At 35.8% G+C, this 20,581-nt stretch overlaps 1 protein-coding gene across 2 annotated transcripts in view; it reads right to left on the minus strand.

Moving 5' to 3' along the window:
- The window catches only part of LOC138700145 (zinc finger protein-like 1 homolog), a 119,452-nt gene extending 99,280 nt beyond the window's left edge, over nt 1-20,172 (minus strand). Inside the window, exons 1-2 of one of the 2 annotated variants that reach the window (XM_069826528.1) lie at nt 19,870-20,170; nt 19,642-19,753 (exon numbers count right to left, since the gene is read on the minus strand). In XM_069826528.1, the coding sequence (XP_069682629.1) occupies nt 19,642-19,753; nt 19,870-19,971 (214 nt within the window). In that variant the 5' untranslated portion in view covers nt 19,972-20,170. Of the gene's footprint in view, nt 1-19,641; nt 19,754-19,869 lie in introns of both variants that reach the window. The other variant, XM_069826529.1, reaches the window with a different exon arrangement.
- Between the last annotated feature and the right edge of the window lie 409 nt (nt 20,173-20,581).

Genomic DNA, 20,581 nt, shown 5'->3' on the forward strand with positions numbered 1-20,581 from the left:
CGGAGTGAAAGAATGTAATTTTAATGTACCAGTTATTGATTTTAGATTGTGGTATCTGGCCTGCAAATTTTCAGTGTGGTTTTTGTGCTTATTCAATGGACAAAATATAAGTGACACGTTAGAAATGTTTTTTTGTGACCAATCACAGTTCTTTTGGTGTTGTTAGAGGATCTTGTATAGGCTGGCTCTCGTGACAAGTCTTTTAACAGTTCCTCCAATGCCATCACATGGACCTTAACCATGCGACGTTGCAAAGAAGTGTCATTCAGCGCTAATTCCATAATCGTCTTCATATAAGCAATTATTTTTAAAATTCTTTTTGTTTTTGTATTGTGAACTTGATCCATCGGAAAAGTAGATGATTTTTTTCATATCGTTGAATTCTTGCTTTAAGAAATTGATTGCTTCAGATTGAAAAAAGTGAAAGGAATCGGTGTCATGTTTCATGCTTTCTGAGATGACAACAATACTTTTGTGACGAATTTCTGTATCTTCTTTGAAATATACTATGAAAGGATGTATTGTGGTTCGGCATATGTTCCAATGCACACCTTGTACTGAATCTTGTATTACAAGTGAATAATTTTCAGAGAAGTCTGCAATAATTATGTAATTTTCAGGTTGTACATTTTCTTTGCATTCCGTCAAAAATAAAATATGGCCGACTTTTGAAGGGATGACGATGCATCTTCTACATCATACATGGGCACAATTTTCGGTTACGTGAGGCACTCGATTTGAAATAGTTTGTTTACTAGGAGAGGAGACTGCAGAGTAAGATGGGAAATATAAACTGCTGTGACCTGCGTCACCTTATCATAATCGCTACGAATTATTAGGAAAGCGCTTGGTTAATGTGAGAGACTCGAAAACTTTTATTCATTTTGGCAAATTAATTCAGCAGCTTTAATCATTAACCTCTTTACTATTTCTCCCTCATTGAATTGATTTAAATTACAGGCGAGAAATTGCGTAACAGCCAATAATATTGCATCACGTTGTCTGCGTTTATTTTCTTGAATATTCTGGCGTTTATCAAGATTACTTAATAGATTTGCACTTTCTCGACCTAAAATAATTTCAGAAAATAATAGGCCTATTTCGTTTTCTACACACGTTTGATATTTTTTTTATAAATTTCTTTTGGAAATAATACGTACAAACAACATTTAATTCCTCGTACCTTTTAATGCAGCGTGTTTAAGGTATAATGTCGTATTTAGTATACTATGCAAATGTTAAGATCATAAATTTTCTTCGGAATAGTACAAAAAATAATATTTAATTTGTCTTACCTTCTAATTCAGCATGTTCTTTATGACATAAGGAGTAATGTCGTTGTATATTAAATTTATTAATGCCTAATAGGATTTTCGAGCATAACATAGCAAAAAAACTCTTCCTCCCATTTCTCATGAAATAATCGTTTCTAAAGCGTACACACTGCTTTGATAATGCCATTATGCCACCACTGATATTGCTTATGAAACTGATATAGAACCTGCCCACGCCTAGGAGCTGCATGAGGGAGGAACAGGGACTGTGAAGATGTCACTCAGAGCGATAAGGGATTCTACTGACATCAAACTCTTGTTTAATTCCTCAATATTACTGATTTCTAGCGCTGTATGCATATAACTGCTAGAAGAAGAACTGGGATAATCACTTTCTCTGTCCGCACTTTCATTTGATTCATGTTTATTAATATCACAAGAACTACCTGCTTCACATATAATTTCACCTGACCTATCCGGAAGTTGATAGATTTTTTACAGAAAGAATCACATATTCGCACATTCAAAGACTCCTTTAAATTGAGCTTTATCAATGAATCGCGACTTATGCATCTTAGTGTACTTTTCTTTTTAAAAGTGTCATTAGGAAGGTCAAATGGATTTAAACACTTGTTATATATTACGCGATCTTTACCGTCATTCATGTTCTATAGAAGTCACGCCACTCTATGAAATTCAAACCCTGACTGATTATTTTTCTCTTCTATCTTTTGTCTCCTGCCATCTGTTTACTGCCATAAATTTTATTGTTTTTGCCTTATCCAGCCTTGCTATCGGTAAACACTTCGCTATATTACAGTATAAACATACAGCTGAGCTGACAATAATAAAATAACTTTAGATAAGATATTTACTATTCCTTAAGATATTAATCATTTGATGAATGAATGTGTTTGGTAGTGTGGCGACATCAGGGGATTTCGTAAAACTTTTCGTGGGCAGGCCTTCTAGCCTATGGCTGCAAGTAGTTCATTAGCTGGGAATCGCGAGCGCGTGCATGCCTCCGGAAAAAAAATTGTTGCAAATGTATGTGTGCAGATCCCACATTTATAAATGCAGTAGTTTACAGATAATACATCAGGGAACAAGTCTATATTTTTTCAGATTTTTAACTTGGCTATATAATATAGTAATTTTGCTTTGAAAAATAAATTAAAAAATTAGGCCAAATTTTAAATTTATTTGTGATAAGGCTAAAGTAACAAAAAGTGTTGTATTTAGTCTTTCAAATGCGCCAAACCGCAAATCTCAATTATTCGTAGACACAGAGTTCCAAGTGAGTTTTTGTAACAGTGCACACATAATTTGCGTAATTTCAAATAGTCATAACTACACAAATAATTAATAATTGTGAAAATAAAACAACATGGGTCTCCTTGTTTGATGTCTGGAATTCATGAAAAAAAATTCGACCATTTACGAGAAGGTCGTGTTTTATTGCTCTGCGATTTGACATGGAATGACTGCTATAGGTTCTTTAACTGCAGTTTCAAAGTGAAGCCTATAGTGGAATCTTCGATAATTGCTCTGTCATTTCTTCTATCAATGGCTGAAATGAAACTTAGTTGGTTGTCAGCCAACTTCTCGTAAGTTTATTTGCAATGATGCTAATATTATTAATATACAAATTCAATGTTGCCAATATACAAATTCATAATAAAAAGTTGACACTAACAACAATTAAAGATGAAATTTACCTAACATACTGCCACACCAAAAGGCAGTGGCCTTTTGCAAGGATTATTAATGGAGTGAGTAGCTATAGCAGTTACATCAAGATGAAGTCTAATACAATGTTCTGACTATGTTTTCACAGTCACTACTAATCTGGTTTTGGTAACACACACAATTTCATGATAGGCTGCATGATGACACTGGAACTGGTTTTGACAGTAGCCACCCTGGCAAGACCGTCATCGCTGAGATGGACCATTTTTATCAAGCCTTTTCTCCACCAAAGTGGGGACAAGTTGTCATCCTTTATGAGCACAAGATCGCCAGGACGTATGTTGGGATGTTCTTGTGTCCACTTGTGATGCTGTTGTAGTGTGTGTAGGTATAGGTAGGTAGGTAGGTAGACTGTATGAGTTGATTGGTTTCATAGGGAATTGGTGAGTTCTGTAGTCTTCCTCCAATTCGAAGGTAGCCATTTTGGTCCAAAATAGAGCTCAAACTCTTTAGTTTACTGGTCGTATCGACTGATTTGTTTTGTGTGAGGCATTCTATTTCTCTTTGATAAGAGACCGATTGCACAATTTTAAGACAAGCATTGAAGGCATTACTTATCTTTTGTGGTTTCAATGGAAATGTATTTCTCTCACCGCGGGTGTTCCTGCAGTTAGAAGTGAATCTCAGACAGTAACCAATAGTTTTGAGTAGTCGGTTTAAGGATGAGAAGTGATTCAAAATGAATCATCATGTAGCATAACAATAAGTGTTGTTACAGCTCTCTAGTCGGGAATCCTTGAGGGATCGCACCTTGTTTGTGAGGGCCATTTTGATGGATCTAGATGTAGCCAGTTGGACCATAGTTCGTAGTCTTGTAGAAGCTTTGGTTTTATCCCCCTTGAAGCAAGATCAGCGGGATTATCCTGTGACTTTTCATGGTACCAATGGGAAGCTGGTGCAATGTCTTGAATCTCCTCTACCCTGTTTGCCACAAAGTGTCTTGATTAGACGAGCCAATGTTAGGGCACCACACAGCTCGAGACGCTGAATTGAGATTTGCTTTAAAGGCGCAACTCTTGATTTTGCGCAAAGGAGCCTCGTGAGATCTTGCCTTCTCGGTTCACGGATCTTATGTATACAGAAGCCCCACAGGCAGTCTATGATGAATTGCAGAAGCCATGTATCTCAATATTCTTCACTATTCCTTCACTGAGGACCAACCGTGGAATTTGTAGATGGTTAAGAGCAGGTATTTGCTCATAAAGATCATTCCAGGTATCAAGTAAGTTCCCCGATAGTTGATCATCCCATCCAGAACCTTCTTGCAATAGGCGCTGCATGAATATCTTGAAGAGAACAATGATGGGAGTTATCAGTCCTAGTGGGTCAAATATCGATGATATAATGGATAAGACCATATGTTTTGAGTAGCTGGATCCTCTTGCGTTTGAATTTATATCACAGTTGATTCTGAATTGATCAGTTGAAGGATGCCAAGTCGAATTCAATGTCTTGACTATACTACTGTCACTATCGGTTAATGCGTGTTTGTGCTCTCTTAAGTTCTCTGGGATGGATTCAAGTAATTCTGGGCTATTCGTGCACCACTTTCTTAGCGGGAATCCTCTAAGCTGAAGAAGCCTTTGGAGTTCGATTCGTAGTCTTAGAGCTTCTTCTAGAGTATCAGCTCCTGAAATGCAATCATTCACATAAAACTCGTGTCATAGGACTGAAGCGGCTCGAGGGAATCTGATTGCTTCATCTATTGCCAGCTGTTGGAGACATTGCGTGGCCAAACAGGCTGCTGATGATGTGCCATAGGTGACTGTTGTAAGAGCGTAAGTCTTAGCTCATTCTGAGGGTTTTCTCGCCACAATATGCATTGCAGAGGTTGATGTTTTGAGTGTATCTTTATTTGTCGGTACATCTTCTCTACGTCGGCTGTGAAGACTATTTTATGTGTACGGAATCGCATGATTAATAAGCATAAGTCGTCTTGTACAGTTGGTCTCACCATGAAAGTATCGTTTAGTGAAACACCATTGTCGGTTTTTGCAGAAGCATCAAAAACCACTCTTGTTTTGGTTGTGCTGCTTGAATGTTTGTGAAAAGCTTGATGAGGTATGTAATACTCTGGCTCTCGTAATGTAGAATTTGAATGAACTTCGAACATATGTCCTAGTTTCTCATATTCTCTCATGAACTCAACATATTCTATACAAAGGCGTGGTCGTGCTTGCAGCTTCCTCTCTAGAAAATGAAAGCGTTGAAGAGCAATCTCCTTCGAATTTCCAAGATTAATTTGCTTCCTCATGGGCAGTTCTACAATATACCTTCCATCTTCATCTCGTACAGTAGTATCCTTGAAGTGTTTTTCACATTTTCTATGTTCCAGCGAATACGTTATGTGACTTATTTCCTCTAGGGTCCAAAACTTCTGCATCTGATTTTCTAGGCTGTGGTCAGATGTAATGAAGAGTGTTTTAGGTTCTTGTCTCTTGTCTCTCTCTTCATTGAATCGTGGATACTCTCCACATAAAATCCATCCTAGGTGAGTGTCCTGTAGAGTCAGATATCCTGGTCGCGTTTTCCTTCCAACTTTCATTAGAAACAAGAAGAACTGAGCTCCGATGAGCAAATGAGTACTCTGAGGCAGGTGGAAATCTGGGTCAGCGAGGATGACTTCATTTGGGATATTCCACTCCTTATAGTTAATATATGATGCAGGAATGTTACCAGTTATCGTGGGTAGTACTATACAATCCATACTGAAGTTAAAGTCAGTGACTGTCGTGTGCACTTGTACATTCACCGATGAGTCAGCTTCAGAAGTCAGGTCACCAAATGCTTTTAGGGATATGGTAGTGGTCCTTTTCTTCTTGAGCTTGAGCTGTTGCACCGCTTGCTCGGAGATGAAGTTGCTTTGATAGCCATTGTCTAATACAGCGCGTAAGAGCTGAAATCCTCCATTAAAGTCTTTGATTTTCACTGAGACCGTACTCAAAAGTACCCGCGTTCTTGGAGCACGTCTAAGGGAGTGATACGACAATTGTTGTGAATTGTCAGTGTGTGGGTTTTGTGTCATGGCGTCGTTTGCTTGTCTTGGGTTGGTAGTTGCCCATTTCTCTTCTTCTTGATGAAGCAACGTGTGATGGTACTTCTTGCATATTTTACATGCATTTTTGGAATTGCACGACTTCCACATATGTAATGGACTCAGACAGTTGGTGCAGTGTTTACTGTTCTTGATTAAATTGAATTTTTCATTATGGTTCAATTTGAGGAAGTCTGGGCATTTGTACAGTCTGTGTTGTTCTGAACAAATGTAACATCTCTCTGCAGTTGAAATGTATGATTGTTGTGATGCAATCCTTGGTCTAGGCCTGGGGTGATGGTTCACACTTGTGGTAAGCAGTTGTGCAGAGGGACAAAGTAGCAGTGTCTAACAACGTCTTTCTAAGAAACTAATGAGTTTCTTGAATCCTACAGCTTCGAGGTGAGCATGTTCTGTTTCAAACTCTAACCTTATTTTTTTGTCTAAGCGAGAGAGCATGAGTTCGTTAAGAAGTAGGTCTAAGATACTTGGTTGGGCGTTTAGGGCATTCAGAGCATCTATAATGTCTTGGAACGTGTTGATTAGCTGACGTATTTCGCTCTCGGTTGAGCTGAGTTTACTCGGAGATTCCATAATTTGCCTAATATATTCAGCTGCAATGAGGAAAGCAGATAGTGAAATTTCTCAATGTTGGATAAGTCATTGTTGTTTACCACTAGACTTTCGAAAGTATCCTTAAAATGTAACCAGGTAGTTAAAATTCCGCTAAGATAGAAAGATTGATTTTAGGAAGCTTTATGTTTCTAGACATGTCATGCGATAACTCAGTTGGTACCTCATCTTTCACATGTGTATTTTGACCATTGAAAGCCTTTCTCAGTTTAGCCTCGAGCAGATCGATAATGTCTTCGAATTCTATTCTATAGGTAGCATGAACTTCTCCGTTTTCATCATCGTGTAATTCTAGTTCGCCTTGGATTTGCTTGAATTCTTCGTTAATGGAAAGCAGTCTATTCAGTTTAACATGAATGAGGTTGACATCTGCAGTGTTTATCTCAGAGTTCACAAATTGCTGAATACGAGTTACAGAAGCCTTCAAGATACCTCGTTTTTTTGTCAATACTCGTCTGTTGGTATCATCCATGTCTATTCTATTGTGTTGTGGCAACAATGATGAGAGCATAATGTAGTTATTTAGATAAATACCTTCTACAATGGTCATTTGAAATTATTATCCTTCATTTAGTTTACAACTTCCCTGGTTGATGGGGCTGGCTTCAAGACGTTGTAAATTAGTATTTCATTAACAGATGGTGTTAAGAAATTAATGAGTTTTTATTGCGAGAGGTTGTGGCTTTAGACTGAAAATAGCGCCTGTTGACAAGTTGAAATAGAGATGGCGTTAGTTGTACCTCAAGCGTCGTTTTGTTCCGTTCAGCTTGGTACTGATTTTCATTCACTTGGTATTAGTCTAATTACTAATGTAATCAATTAATCATGTAGATTTTTACATAGATGATTATAATGTAAACTGTATGTCGATTACCTTGCAATTAGGAAGCAAATCCATCCGGGCTCAGAAGGACCATGAAATGAAACTTAGCCGGTTGTCAGCCATCTCCACGTAAATTTATTTGCAATATTGCCAATATTATTAATATACAAATTCAATGTTGCCAATATACAAATTCATAATGAAAAGTTGACACTAACAACAATTAAAGATGAAATTTACCTACAATGGCAATGATGTTAACTTGCCGAGAACTTTCATCTTTTGCAAGACAGTGGACTTCTTGGTGAACCTCGTAGAAGGAAGACTTTTAGCAATAAGTTTTCATACCGCATTGTGTCTAGTATTAATGTTAATGTTATGTCTTATTTAACGACGCTCGCAACTGCAGAGGTTATATCAGCGTCGCTTTGTGTCTAGTATTCTGGACGAGACTTCCATATTGGCAGAATCCCAGAATGTAGGATAAGATTTCTATCGCAGTGCAATGTCTGCACTGGGAGCCTCCTGAAACTGATCTGGCATGGCATGCACGTTTGACATTTGTCCTATCATTTTAATTGCCTTCGTCTACTCGGATACAAAGAGACAATCCCTTGTTTTTATCCAATGGTTAGCTGATGTGTATTCCTGAAATAATGCCACACCTCTGAGTTTCTGCTTGAGTGTGCACCATTTCTTGTATTCTTCACCTCTTAATATATTTCTCAGTATTATTGTAGTAGTTATTTTTTTGAGTCTATGCAAACAATTTTTCTCCTTTTATGTCGAATTTATTAAGACAATTATTAGCCTCAGCTTCTAGATTTCTTGATGAAATAAAATGATAGTTACTAATGGTTTGCAACATAAAGCAGTTATTACACCATTGAATGCATGGGGAACTATACACCATGTAATCTGGTGTGTCATGAGGCAGATCTAAAATTTGTTTGAAATAAGATTTCAGGAGCATATCAATACCCTTTAACAAATAATCTGGGCATCTTATTCAAGGATGTTGACAGCATTAAATAAACAAGTGAGGGCCATATTGAATAATCAACTATGTTTAATTTTTGATCCACTCGAAGTAATGGAGAAAAAATTAATCACTGTAATCGTTCTTCAAAAATGTTCATTATCGAATTTGTATATCTAAAATTATTAACCATTGTAAGTAATTCCTAAATATGTAATGTTTTCATGTTCGTTTATCAACTCAATATTGATGTCAGGTTTCAAAAGTGTACCTTTGTTAATTTCCTTTACAAATATTAAGTACTTAATTTTTTGAAAATTTAAATTTAGACAAATTTGCTGAAATTTAGTTCTTGCCATTGTAAATAGTTAATAAATATATATATATATATATATATATATATATATATAATAAATTTTCAGTCAAATACACTTTTCAATTTGTGAGGTCAGATAATCTGTTACATCACAATATTTAATACGAAGTCACTAATATTTTCGACTTTAAAAAGTCATCTTCATTTGCATAAGATGCAAACAATTTTTAAAAATAGGTGATAAGTTGATCTAACAATTAATAATATAGTAAGTAATGCACGTGCTGGCATTTACAATTATATAAGTTTCGTGCCTCTTAAGGTAAACTATACATGGTAAAGCTGAACACTGATGCTAGATTCTCGTATGTATATAAGACAAGGAGAAGGCACAGCATGATGTTAACCTTATACAATTAAAGGCTAAATATTCTCATTAGATCATGTCATTAAAATTAAATTGTACAGTTTGATATTAACTATGTTAAAATGTTAAATATAATGTATGAATTTAAAAGAGATGGAGAAAACTGTGATGCAAATGCTGATGGTAGAAGAGCACGCAGTCTAATTCGTCGTGGTGAATGCCATATTTGTCTGAAAATATTTTAGTTAATAGGTTATTATTAATTTTGAAAAGGTTGTGAGAGCTGATATCAGCGTTTCTTAAAGTTTATTATTTGTACTTACATAGTTGTTCAGTTGTTTGCATACAGACAAGGAGGCGTGTTTCACCCGACGTTACATGTTTTAGACTGAGTGATGATGTATGGACGGATAACTGAGAGGGAATGCCAGGAGTGACTATTCGATAACATGTTATTTTATTAAGTGATATAGGGGATTACGTAAATTTGGTATTTGCTCATTTAATAATGGATTATTAGGGTCTTGATTTTTTTACAATAAAAAACTCTTCTGCAGTGTTGATAAGGTGTGAATTATTTATTACTTTTAAAATTTTTAAGGTGTTTTGTATACTATTAATTTCGTGGCCTGAATCAATAAGATGAGTAGCAAATTTAGATCTATTCCTGTTATTATGGAAATCTGATTTGAAAAGTGTATTTGACTGAAAATTTATTATATATATATTTATTAATTGTATTCACACTTTTCTGAACCAACATGTCTTTCAAATTCATTGTAAATAGTGTTAAAGCACTATTCAAGTTTTTTTTTTTTTTTTTGCAATTAAAACTGTGTCGTCAGCAAAGCCTAAGGGTATGAACACGTTGGCGCCTAGCTTTAAAGCTAGCAGGCTCCGCTAGCAGTGTTTATGAAAGACAAGGAAGCTTGGTGTGCACAAATTGGAGCTTGTTTGCAGGTCGCTTTAATCTGTTAGCTGACTCACAGCTGATTAGGTCATCTCCTTGGAATCTCTGTGTAGACTTGATATCGCAAGGGATTCAAGTAGTGAGGACGAATTTGATTTATTAGACAATGCAGAATCAAAGTGATTATTATTACAAGAATTCTTTTCTCGAGAGTGTTCCCTTCATCCTATAAATACGGGTTGCGTTTGGTGAATATTATCTTTTTAAATATCTGCGGAACTTTCCAGAAAAATGCATTAGCTACCCGAGAGTGGAAATCGAAACTTTCGATTATCTTCTCATTTAACCAAAGATTTCATACAGAAGGATTGGAAAAATTGCCAGGGAATCCTATTTTGCAGGAAGAACGGCTTATACTCACACTGAGATAAACTGTACAATTCTTACAAAATAGTGCCTAGTGAACATTCTCAATAATTTGATTGATATTAGTTATTATTTATTTGTTTATTTTTTTTATTTTTCATGGTATTAAGGCACATACAGAAGAAAGCGATTAAACTCTTGAAATGAGGTCGAAGACTGCAAATCAGGCCTATTGGTGAACGATGATGTCCATTCATCCGAATTCATTAGTAGTTTGTAATTAAAAAATTAATTAAATTCTACCTCCAGTTTTGAATCTATATGAAAAGTTAATGTCGTGGCAGGTCTTTCGAACACACGAGCAATACGTTTTTCTACATCCAATGTGTGCAGTGTTTTAAAACTTTACAACCACTGACACAGGATTCCCGCCACGAGTGAAGCAAGCGGTATGCTCAAGGCGGAGCTTGACAGGCCACTGGCTGATAGTCGGAGTAGCCAAGAATGATATTTCCTGCTCCGTTTAACTTATCACGTCGTAGCATCTATGATATTCAAACAATCGCGCTGCAATTTTTTGTATTGATAGGTCAATGTCCAAGGGAAGCATAGAAAACAATTCGAAGTCAAAATATTGTTTTTAAAAGTGAGAAAAAAAAAATACTAACTTTGAAGTGATCTGCTCACAGAAAAAAATTTCCAGTAAGTGGTAAACTTTTTCGTTTTTCACGTTAGATGGGAGGTCAAAGCGAGGAAAATGTTGAGTAAGAATGGAAATTCGTTTTAAAAGTTACCGCTCCTCAAAATCTTTACTGGTTACCGAGTTACGGCCAATTAACGCCAGAACTAAATCACATGCGCGTAATTTAAAATAGAATACAAATTTGTATAAATTAAAAAGCACGAATTACACAAATAATTGATAAAAGTCGTCTCTACTAATTACACAAGTCATCATTGACATCTGGTCCACAAACCACCTCTCCAATGTCTCTCTGCTCCACGCCGAGACTTGCGCTGCAAGCTTGAAAGAATGACTGAAACCATTCTTGGAGCTTACAGCATGCTGGAAAGCTAGCAGTAAAGCGACCATCCATGAGTCAACGTGTGCGATGTCATATGATTCTAGCAATTCATTTCCCCCACTACCGCTACCAGCTACTCTACCAGCTAGTCCACCATCGTCAACGTGTTCGTACCCTAAAACACTGAGTATAGGCAAATTTTCTTGTAAACTGTAACCATATTCACCACTTATTGTATGCTCTGATAACTCATTCAGAATATGATCCTTTGTCAAGTTGTACAAAGCAGGAGAAAGTGGAGCTCCCTAAATCAACCCTCTTCTTAAATGAATTATCTTAGGAATTATATATAGGCCTATATATATATATATATATATATATATATATATATATATATATATATATATATTCACGTGTTAATTTGAACTAGGTTTAAAAATATCTTAGTTGACTAGTTTTGGCTTGGGAGCCATCTTCAGAACTCAGGTACTGGAAACTAAGGTATTTTTAAACTTAATTCAAATTAACACATGAAAGTAATATGTACTGTATATAGTTTATTCCTAAGTGATATAGTATTAAAAGTTGTGTAATCAAGATGGATTGCCTTAGTTTTCGTATGCATTTCAATCAAATACTACCAGCCAAAAGTTCACAATTTGTGGGTGTCGCACAGTGGTCCTTTTTTCGCTATCTGGCCACGCAAAATACAAAAATTGAGTATCACATATTTTCATGATTTATGAAGTTTTCAATTAGACCTACTATAATTTCTAAGGATCAAATATTTGTTATAGTTACGCTTATTTGTGCAGCCCTTACGTTGCAAAATAAGTTAGAAGTACAGTGTATCTTACAGCCGAGCTCGAGAAATTATTGTTATTTAACTTCTAGTTTTGACTAGTTTTTTGACCCAGAAGTTTAGAATTATCAACCAGTGGTTAAATTTTTTTCAAAAGACTAAAGCCAAATATCTTATTCTTTCTCCTATATAAAAACTAGCTGCAACTTTTTGCAACTTTGGTTTTTTTTTTCTAGTTTTAGTGCTGTCAGAATAGGTATCGCAAAACAATCTTTTTGATGTATCGAATATGAATGAGGTCTCGCCCACCTGATTGCATATTACATGACTAGTGTGAACTAGTCAGTTTATTTTATTACCATTAAGTACGAATTTTTCTCGTACTTAATGGTAATAAATCTTTTTGATGTTTTGCATTTCATACAGATGAGTGACAAATAAGAAAGAAGTGATTAACTATTTAGCTACTTGCTGGAACATATGATTTGAAAACTTACAGATAATCTGTTAAAAGTATTGTTAAAAAGAAACTTGTTAATTTTTCTTGCACCGATCCTGAGAAAATTTCAGTCACAAAAAAAAAAAAAAAAGTGGATAGAGGGAAATTTATTTTATATGAACAAAATATAGAAGGAGCCTCCATAATTGACTTGTCATCTAATGCTGGTCGTCCTTCAAAATCATTCGCAGACTGCATTGAATCTTCGAAAAGAAGAAAAGTGCAACATCTGGCACAAAACCTTAGCTCCGAAAAATTAGCGTCTGCGAGTCAAATGAGTCTACGTTCAGAAGGAAAGAGAGACATACATAAAATCACACGCAAAATTACAGATTTGTAAAGAACTCTACTAAAATCAGTGTAAATGAAGCCCATGCTTTTTACATAGGTAATAAATTAACAAAACAACAATATGCCTCCACCAAGAATATTCAAGAAAGGTTCCATAAAAAAAAAAAAAAAAAGGTCTTTTGGTTAATATTTTTAAGCCTGGATTTGACACAACTAATTATGGAAATTGTGCGAGATGATATTTTACTAATCCAATTTTAAGTTCTGACTTCACTGGTGTGAATGAAGAATTGATTAAGCATTCCAGTATCATTCTCAAGACACTTTCTTGTGATTATGAAGTAAACAGTGAAGCTTTTGAAGTTACCAGCCTGGACACAGTAAAATTATTTGTAAGAATACAGCTGGTATTACATGCCTCAGAGCATTCATGAAGCATTATTGCATGGTGGTCAGATAATAAAAAAAAAAATCTTCATTAGTCTCCATAGTTGAACTGGCAGAAGAAGCTCAATAGGCGCTTAATAACTCCAGAAAATTTTTCTGTCTGTGGAATACTCGAAAAAGTTCGAGGAGAGAGACAATGAAGATACACTGAACATGCTTTTGGTGTTGTCAGATCGTGTAATAAGTAGTCCAGGAAGAGAAGTGGACCTATACCCAATGAAATTCTTTGTTCATCAAGATCCTGCACCCTCGTCAGAAATTTAATCTGAAGCCAACAGCAGCACTGAGAACTAAAAATTATTGAAAATACTTTTAACACTGCACTGCATTAAAGGAAAAATGAGTAGTGATAAAATGCTGTTTATTAGTGTATGTCATATCATCGTCATTACTTTATAGTTGTAAAATTGTCCTCATATTGTATAATAATAATAAAAACATGTCATAATAGAAAACAATGAAGTGATAAATGTGTGATACATCACATCCACCAGCACAACCTTGCAGGCCTCAAATTGCCACTCGATTCAGCAGCATCTACATCTCCTGTATGGCTTTCGTAAGGTCAAGGATCAGTGACAGGTTAGGTTGGTAAATTTTATAGGCAGGTTTAGTTTATTCAGGCTTTTTCTATGGCTTGCATTTAGCTATGTTTTTTGGTAGATGAATGGAAAGATAGCAAGTTTTCATCAGGTCAAAGATCAGTGACACATCATGTTTGGATTGTTCAGACTTTTAGTATGCCTTGTATATACAGTGCACTTCAAAAGTCACGCATATTTTCTGCTACAGCTAGATGGAAATGCTTTCCAAAAAACATTCAGACACATCAAACAGTAGCCTATATTTTAAACGACATTTTTTTCACAAAAATAAACCACTCTTGATATCACTGCTGTGCAAGTTGTGATGTCATGGAAACATTTTTAAATGGCACCCTATATTTTTCTGTATACCATTTGAAAGATTTTATTATTCTCCATAGTTACACAAGCTATCAATATTGTTTTATACAACAAACGTTGCTATGGTAACAAATTAAATAGTTAAAATAAATGTGTTACAGAAGCAAATGTTCAATTAATTAAATTTTCAAAATGCTGCCCATTTACGATCTGGCAATATGAAAGATGCAGAACAAATTCTTGTTTAACATTTTCAATAACTGCTGGTGGTATTTCTCTACACTCCACTCGTATTCTTTTCAACTCATCAATATCAGCAGGCTTCATAGCAAATACCTTACATTTCAAATAACCCCACAGAAAGTAATCAAGAGGGGAAAGATCCGGCGATCTTGCAGGCCACTCCACAAATCCTCTTCTTCCGACCTATCTATTAGGTAACACTTCATTCAGATATTGCTGTACTGGAGCAGCATAATGAGGAGGAACCCCATCTTGCTGATACCAGATGGAATCATTAGGTAAGTCTGGATCCTGGAGGTTTTGGTGAACAACGGCAAGGGCTGGTATTAACTCTTCACGCAAAAATTCTAAATACTGATCCACATTAAGTGTATCATCAAAAAAGTAGGGGCCCACATCTCTGTATCCTAGAATCCCTGCCCATACATTCATCTTCTGGGGAAAATGCGTGAGAATTTCTACTAATCCAGCATGGGTTAGTTTCTGACCAGTATCTGCAATTTTGTCTATTCACTTCTCCATTTAAACAAAATGTAGATTCATCAGAGAAAAGAAGCTTGATATGAAATTGGGATCTCTATCGCAGAGGGTGGTCACTGCCTCACAGAATTACAATCTTCTGCCTCCGTCATCTTCCATTAGCTCCTGCAAGGACTGTACTTTATAAGGATGATATTTATTATGACGTAGCAGTCTTCAGATGGCTGTTCTCGATACACCAAATGTAGAATGCAATTCAGTAAGCGAAGAATGTGGATTATCTTTCACTGTTATCAAAATGTCTAGCTCCAATTCTTCAGTAGTTGATGATGGTCTACCAGATCTTTGGACATCTCTCACATGTCCATTTTCATTGAAATTGTTTTGTATTCTATTCACGTGGGTTGATAAATAAAAGGTCGATATGGATATACTTCACATCTTGTGTACATTTCCTGTCACCGTACCCAATCATCATTAAAATCTCAATTCTCTCACTTTCACTTAATAACATCGTTATTTTCTGTTAATTTCTACAAATAAACTGCTTCCATAACATCAGGAAAGCCAACTATTTATTTTGTTACCATAGCAACATTTGTTGTATAAAACAAACAATTGATAGCTTGTGTAACCATGGAGAATAATAAAATCTTTCAGATGGTACAAAGGAAAAATGTTTTCGATGATGTCACAACTCTCACAACAATTATATCAAGAATGGTTTGTTTTTGTAAAAGAGTGTCTTAAAATATACTGTTTGACGTGTCAGAGCATTTTTCAAAAAAATAATTCCATTTAATTGTAGCAGAAAAAATTAGTGACTTTTGAAATGCACTGTATATCCTTTTTAGTATATCGATAATATTCACTTTCCTGCATAGTGCAAAATGATGACAGTATCACTGGGTTATATCATTTTGTCTGGCATTTCAGACCAAGCAAGATTAGGCTATAGAAGTGGATGCTTTATCAACTTTAATACAGGCCTACAAGTATTTTCCATTTTATCATCATCATAAGCAGAGTATGGCATTTATCTAGTTTGTTCCTTCAGTTAGAATCGTAGGTTTTGTGTGTATATATATATAAAGTACATTCTATGCTTACTGGAACAAAATATATTAATTTTATAGTGACTATAATTGCCTACATTATTTGTTTCTGCCTTTTTTCTAGCTTAAGGCCCTATTATGCCTTTTTTTTTATTAAATGACAACTTTACTGATATTCACGGTTTTCTGCTACCATAACACCAACACATTTCATTATTTTTGTTATTGCAATTAATGTTTCACACTCTTGAGTTCACCAGTACGGTATGAGTCATTGTTGAAAAAATATCTAAGGAGGTTTGTAATACCAGTATTACTTCCCAACAATGAAACACAAAACAGATGGCTTTATTTTTTTAAATCAATTTTTAATTATTGGATAATTTAGTTGCTTTCTTCCTACTGGAGTAGGAGTGTGTAAAAATCTGTCATGCCGAAATTACCATCTTCATTGAGTTCACTCTACAAACAATGGATAAATAATGATCCGGCATTCACAACAGATTGCAAAATAATTCTATATCAATACTGTCATAAACAGGTAGCCTAAGTTACAATTTTTTTATACGTAACAAATTATTTGAATGTTTTACTAGGAGGATAAAATCTAACACCTTAGTTTGTAAATTATACTTTATCATTTCTGGCAGCCTATGTTGGTAGGAAATTTTAATTAATAAATAATTATAGAAATAAAATTCTCCAAAATTTAATAGCCTATTAATTCAGAATAGTATTTTAAGATAAAATGTACTGATACCTAATGCAATTACTCCACCTAATTTACTAGGGATTGATAATGAAATTGTATAGGCAAATAGGAAATACCATTCTGGTTGCATAAGCAACGCAGTTGGCAGGGTTTGCCATAAAAAAAAATATTTAGTACCTGAAGACCATGCTTAGGGAGCATTTAAAAAAAATAATAGGGCGTGCTTCCGAACAGGGGCAGTGGCATTTCCTCTAAGATTAGAGCCCAGTTTAGGTGTGTGTATATTAATCGAAAATTAGGGGCTAGAAAATATTGAGAATAGGACGCATGTTTATATGACATTTTTTCCGATTAAAAAAAAAAACGCATGCACGCGCACACACCTAAATTATGGTTTATTTAAAGATGCTCGCAACTGTCGAGGTTGTATCAGTGTCGTCAGTGTGCCAGAATTTTGTCCGCAGGAGTTCTTCTATATGCCAGTAAATCTATTGACATGAACCTCTCGCATTTAAGCAGACTTAAATGTCATCGACCAGGGCTGGGATCGAACCCGGAATCTCGAGCACAGAAGGCCAGCGCTATACCGACTATGCTACCCAGGCCGACTTGTTAAAGAGAATAGTTGAATTTAATATATAAGGCTATTTCTATAATTACTGTTAAATCATGTTAAAGTATGTTTCAAAGTGATCAATAATTTAGTACCTACTTCAATCTTTATTATTCTGGATAGTATACGTATATAAATGTCTATCTTGAACTTCTTTTAGTGTCTATATACCTGCTTATTTAAAGATTTTTAGCGCCTATTGCGTCGAGCTCTAATCATAAGCTTCAAGGATTGGACCCTTTCATCTAATCCGACTCCAAGATTTATAGCTGTTCTCGCAAACGTAGGTCTTCCAATTGTTAGGTCTGCCAATAAACGATAGCCAAACATCTTGTGTAATGCCATCTGACAGGACACCAGTCGGTTCTGCCAGCAAATCCGACTTCTCACATCCATGTTCGTGATCCTTGACAATTCAATTTCAGTTGTAGCTGTTAGAAGCGAATAAAGACGAGGTCTCAGCGACTAAAAACTGAGACTTTCGACTAAGGGAGCACACCCTAGTAGAAATGCGGGCATTTTCGGGGTCTATATGACTATAGGATATCGGTAGTATGTTTATGAGAATATATGTTGGCTAGATTGGGGAATGGGGTAAGTCATAAGATTGACATCATCGGTTAGTAGAGTTACATTTTGTTTGCGGGTAAATATAGAGGTCACTGTGGATTCCTGTGGTTAGGTTGGTATAAGTGTAAATTTTATTGGTGGTTGGTACTGATGAGGTTTGAATGGCGTACCGGTAAAGCATGTGTTTGGATAGTGTTTAAATCATTCTATTATTTGTTCAATTCGTGAGCAGTTGTGCTACTGGTGATTTGTTTGGCTATGGAATGCTTTGCTGGCCCAAGAGGAGTGAAACGGAGGGCTGAACAAGGTCGACGTATGTGAGAAGGTTAGAGGGTTAGTTGAGGTGATATCTCAGTGACATGAGGTCGACTTATGTGAGAAGGTTAGTGGGTTAGTTGAGGTGGTGTCTCAGTGGCATGAGGTCGACGTATGTGAGGTTAGTTGAGGTGATATCTCAGTGACATGAGGTCGACGTGTGTGAGAAGGTTAGAGGGTTAATTGAGGTGATATCTCAGTGACATGAGATCGACGTATGTGAGAAGGTTAGAGGATTAGTTGAGATGATATATCAGTGACATGAGGTCGACGTATGTGAGAAGGTTAGAGGGTTAGTTGAGGTGATATCTCAGTGACATGAGGTCGACGTATGTGAGAAGGTTAGAGGGTTAGTTGAGGTGATATCTCAGTGACATGAGGTCGAATACTGTGAATTCAATTATATAAGTGCGTTTCCTCTACCATGTATAGTGTCGAATTGCCGAAATTTCACCTATGAGATCGTGTTGATGATATCCTATTTTGAATAGGATATATATATTCCAGAATTGGATGTTCTGAAATTGTTTTGCTGATATCCTATCTTGGATAAGAGCGGATGGGCTCTGTTCCAGAATGGGATATCGTCAATTTGTGTGATTATTGCTTTTTATATAATGGGATCGTGTTGATGATATCCTATTTTGAATAAGAGCGGATGGGTTGTATTCCAGAATGGGATGTTGTGAAATTGTTTTGCTGATATACCGGTACTATTTTGGGTAAGAGCGGATGGGCTCTGTTCCAGACTGGGATATCGTCAATTTGTGTGATTATTCTTTTTAGATAGTTTTATTTACTCGTCGTGTTGGTTTACGTCGGCCATGTTGTGACGTCACTGCGTTATGACGTAACTACCGCCATGTTGTGACGTCATCGTTTGTCAAACTTGAAAATTAAGCGATATCCTATAATAAAAGAATCCCCATGTTCGGAGGCCCTAAGGTTAACTATCACCAAATTTACTCAGCGATGGACTAGTTATCCACCCTGAAGACATGTCTTTAAACTCAGAATCCCCAGAAGTATTTGCCATTTTCCAATATTTTTCACTGTATCTAGAATTATTTCTATAGTCATTACAACGTCATTAGCGAAAGAACAATGGTGTATTTTTAAGTATTTCCAGCACAATAATAATAATTTATTGTGTTATTATCAAGTCAGGCCTATAGATTACTCATTGACCTCTTGTGTCCGATGTCAATATTTATAAAAGAATGAAACACTCACGGTAACAAATAAGTCGTACGCAATCTTCATTTGCCAGTTCCTTTGTGCAGAGTTCACAAATTGGGTTGTAGTCACTATCTTGAAGCCACTGAAGATACGACTGAACAATGCACTGCAATAATAAATGGAAATGACGTCTTTAACCTCACACTTTCACTTATTACACGCAGCTACCTTATGATGACATATGTCGACAAAGAGATTTTCTCAATTGTACTTGTAACTTACCTTAGGATGATTTGTCACCATGCAATGTTCACAAACATTCACACGATGTTCAAAACAAAACTGATTTGTAACTCTCCTTTTAGGACATTTGCATAGACCCATTCCTAAGCAAAATATTTATATTTGGCGAAAAAGTATTACTTTATGCTATAATAGTAACAGATATAATATTTCTCCAGGACTTCGTCAACTCATCATAAATTATTCTTATTCGTCAAATATATCAGTCAAAAACACAATCTTCCTTCCGCCACGTATTCCTGTCAAAAGCATAGCAGTGCCCCCTAGATACCCTGGAGTCAACGAGCGCAGAAGGAAGTAGAGTCACAGTCTAATATATACAGTCACGAAGCTCAATACGTAGTAAATATGCAAACATTAGGTAGTTGCTCACCACTAGGATCGCTAATATCGCCTCATTACAGGAAATGCAAAATAGTACCGTCACAGTCTATTGTTTCTAGCACCCTCAAAACTCAAGCTTCGTGACTGTATATAGTAGACTGTGGTAGAGTAGACACTTCTTCAATATTATTTATTTATGGAAGCTCTGTGCTCTATCCCAACGAGTTACAAATTATAACCACAGTCTAATATATACAGTAGCGCAACTTCAACACTTTTTTTGCTAACATTCACGACAATAGCGCTCATGCGGCAGGCAAGGCACTGGTTATAGGGTTGATACAGCCAGGGGCCTGTTTCACAATGT

Source organism: Periplaneta americana, chromosome 5 (assembly GCF_040183065.1).
Source record: "Periplaneta americana isolate PAMFEO1 chromosome 5, P.americana_PAMFEO1_priV1, whole genome shotgun sequence".
Taxonomy (NCBI): Eukaryota; Metazoa; Arthropoda; class Insecta; order Blattodea; family Blattidae; genus Periplaneta; species Periplaneta americana.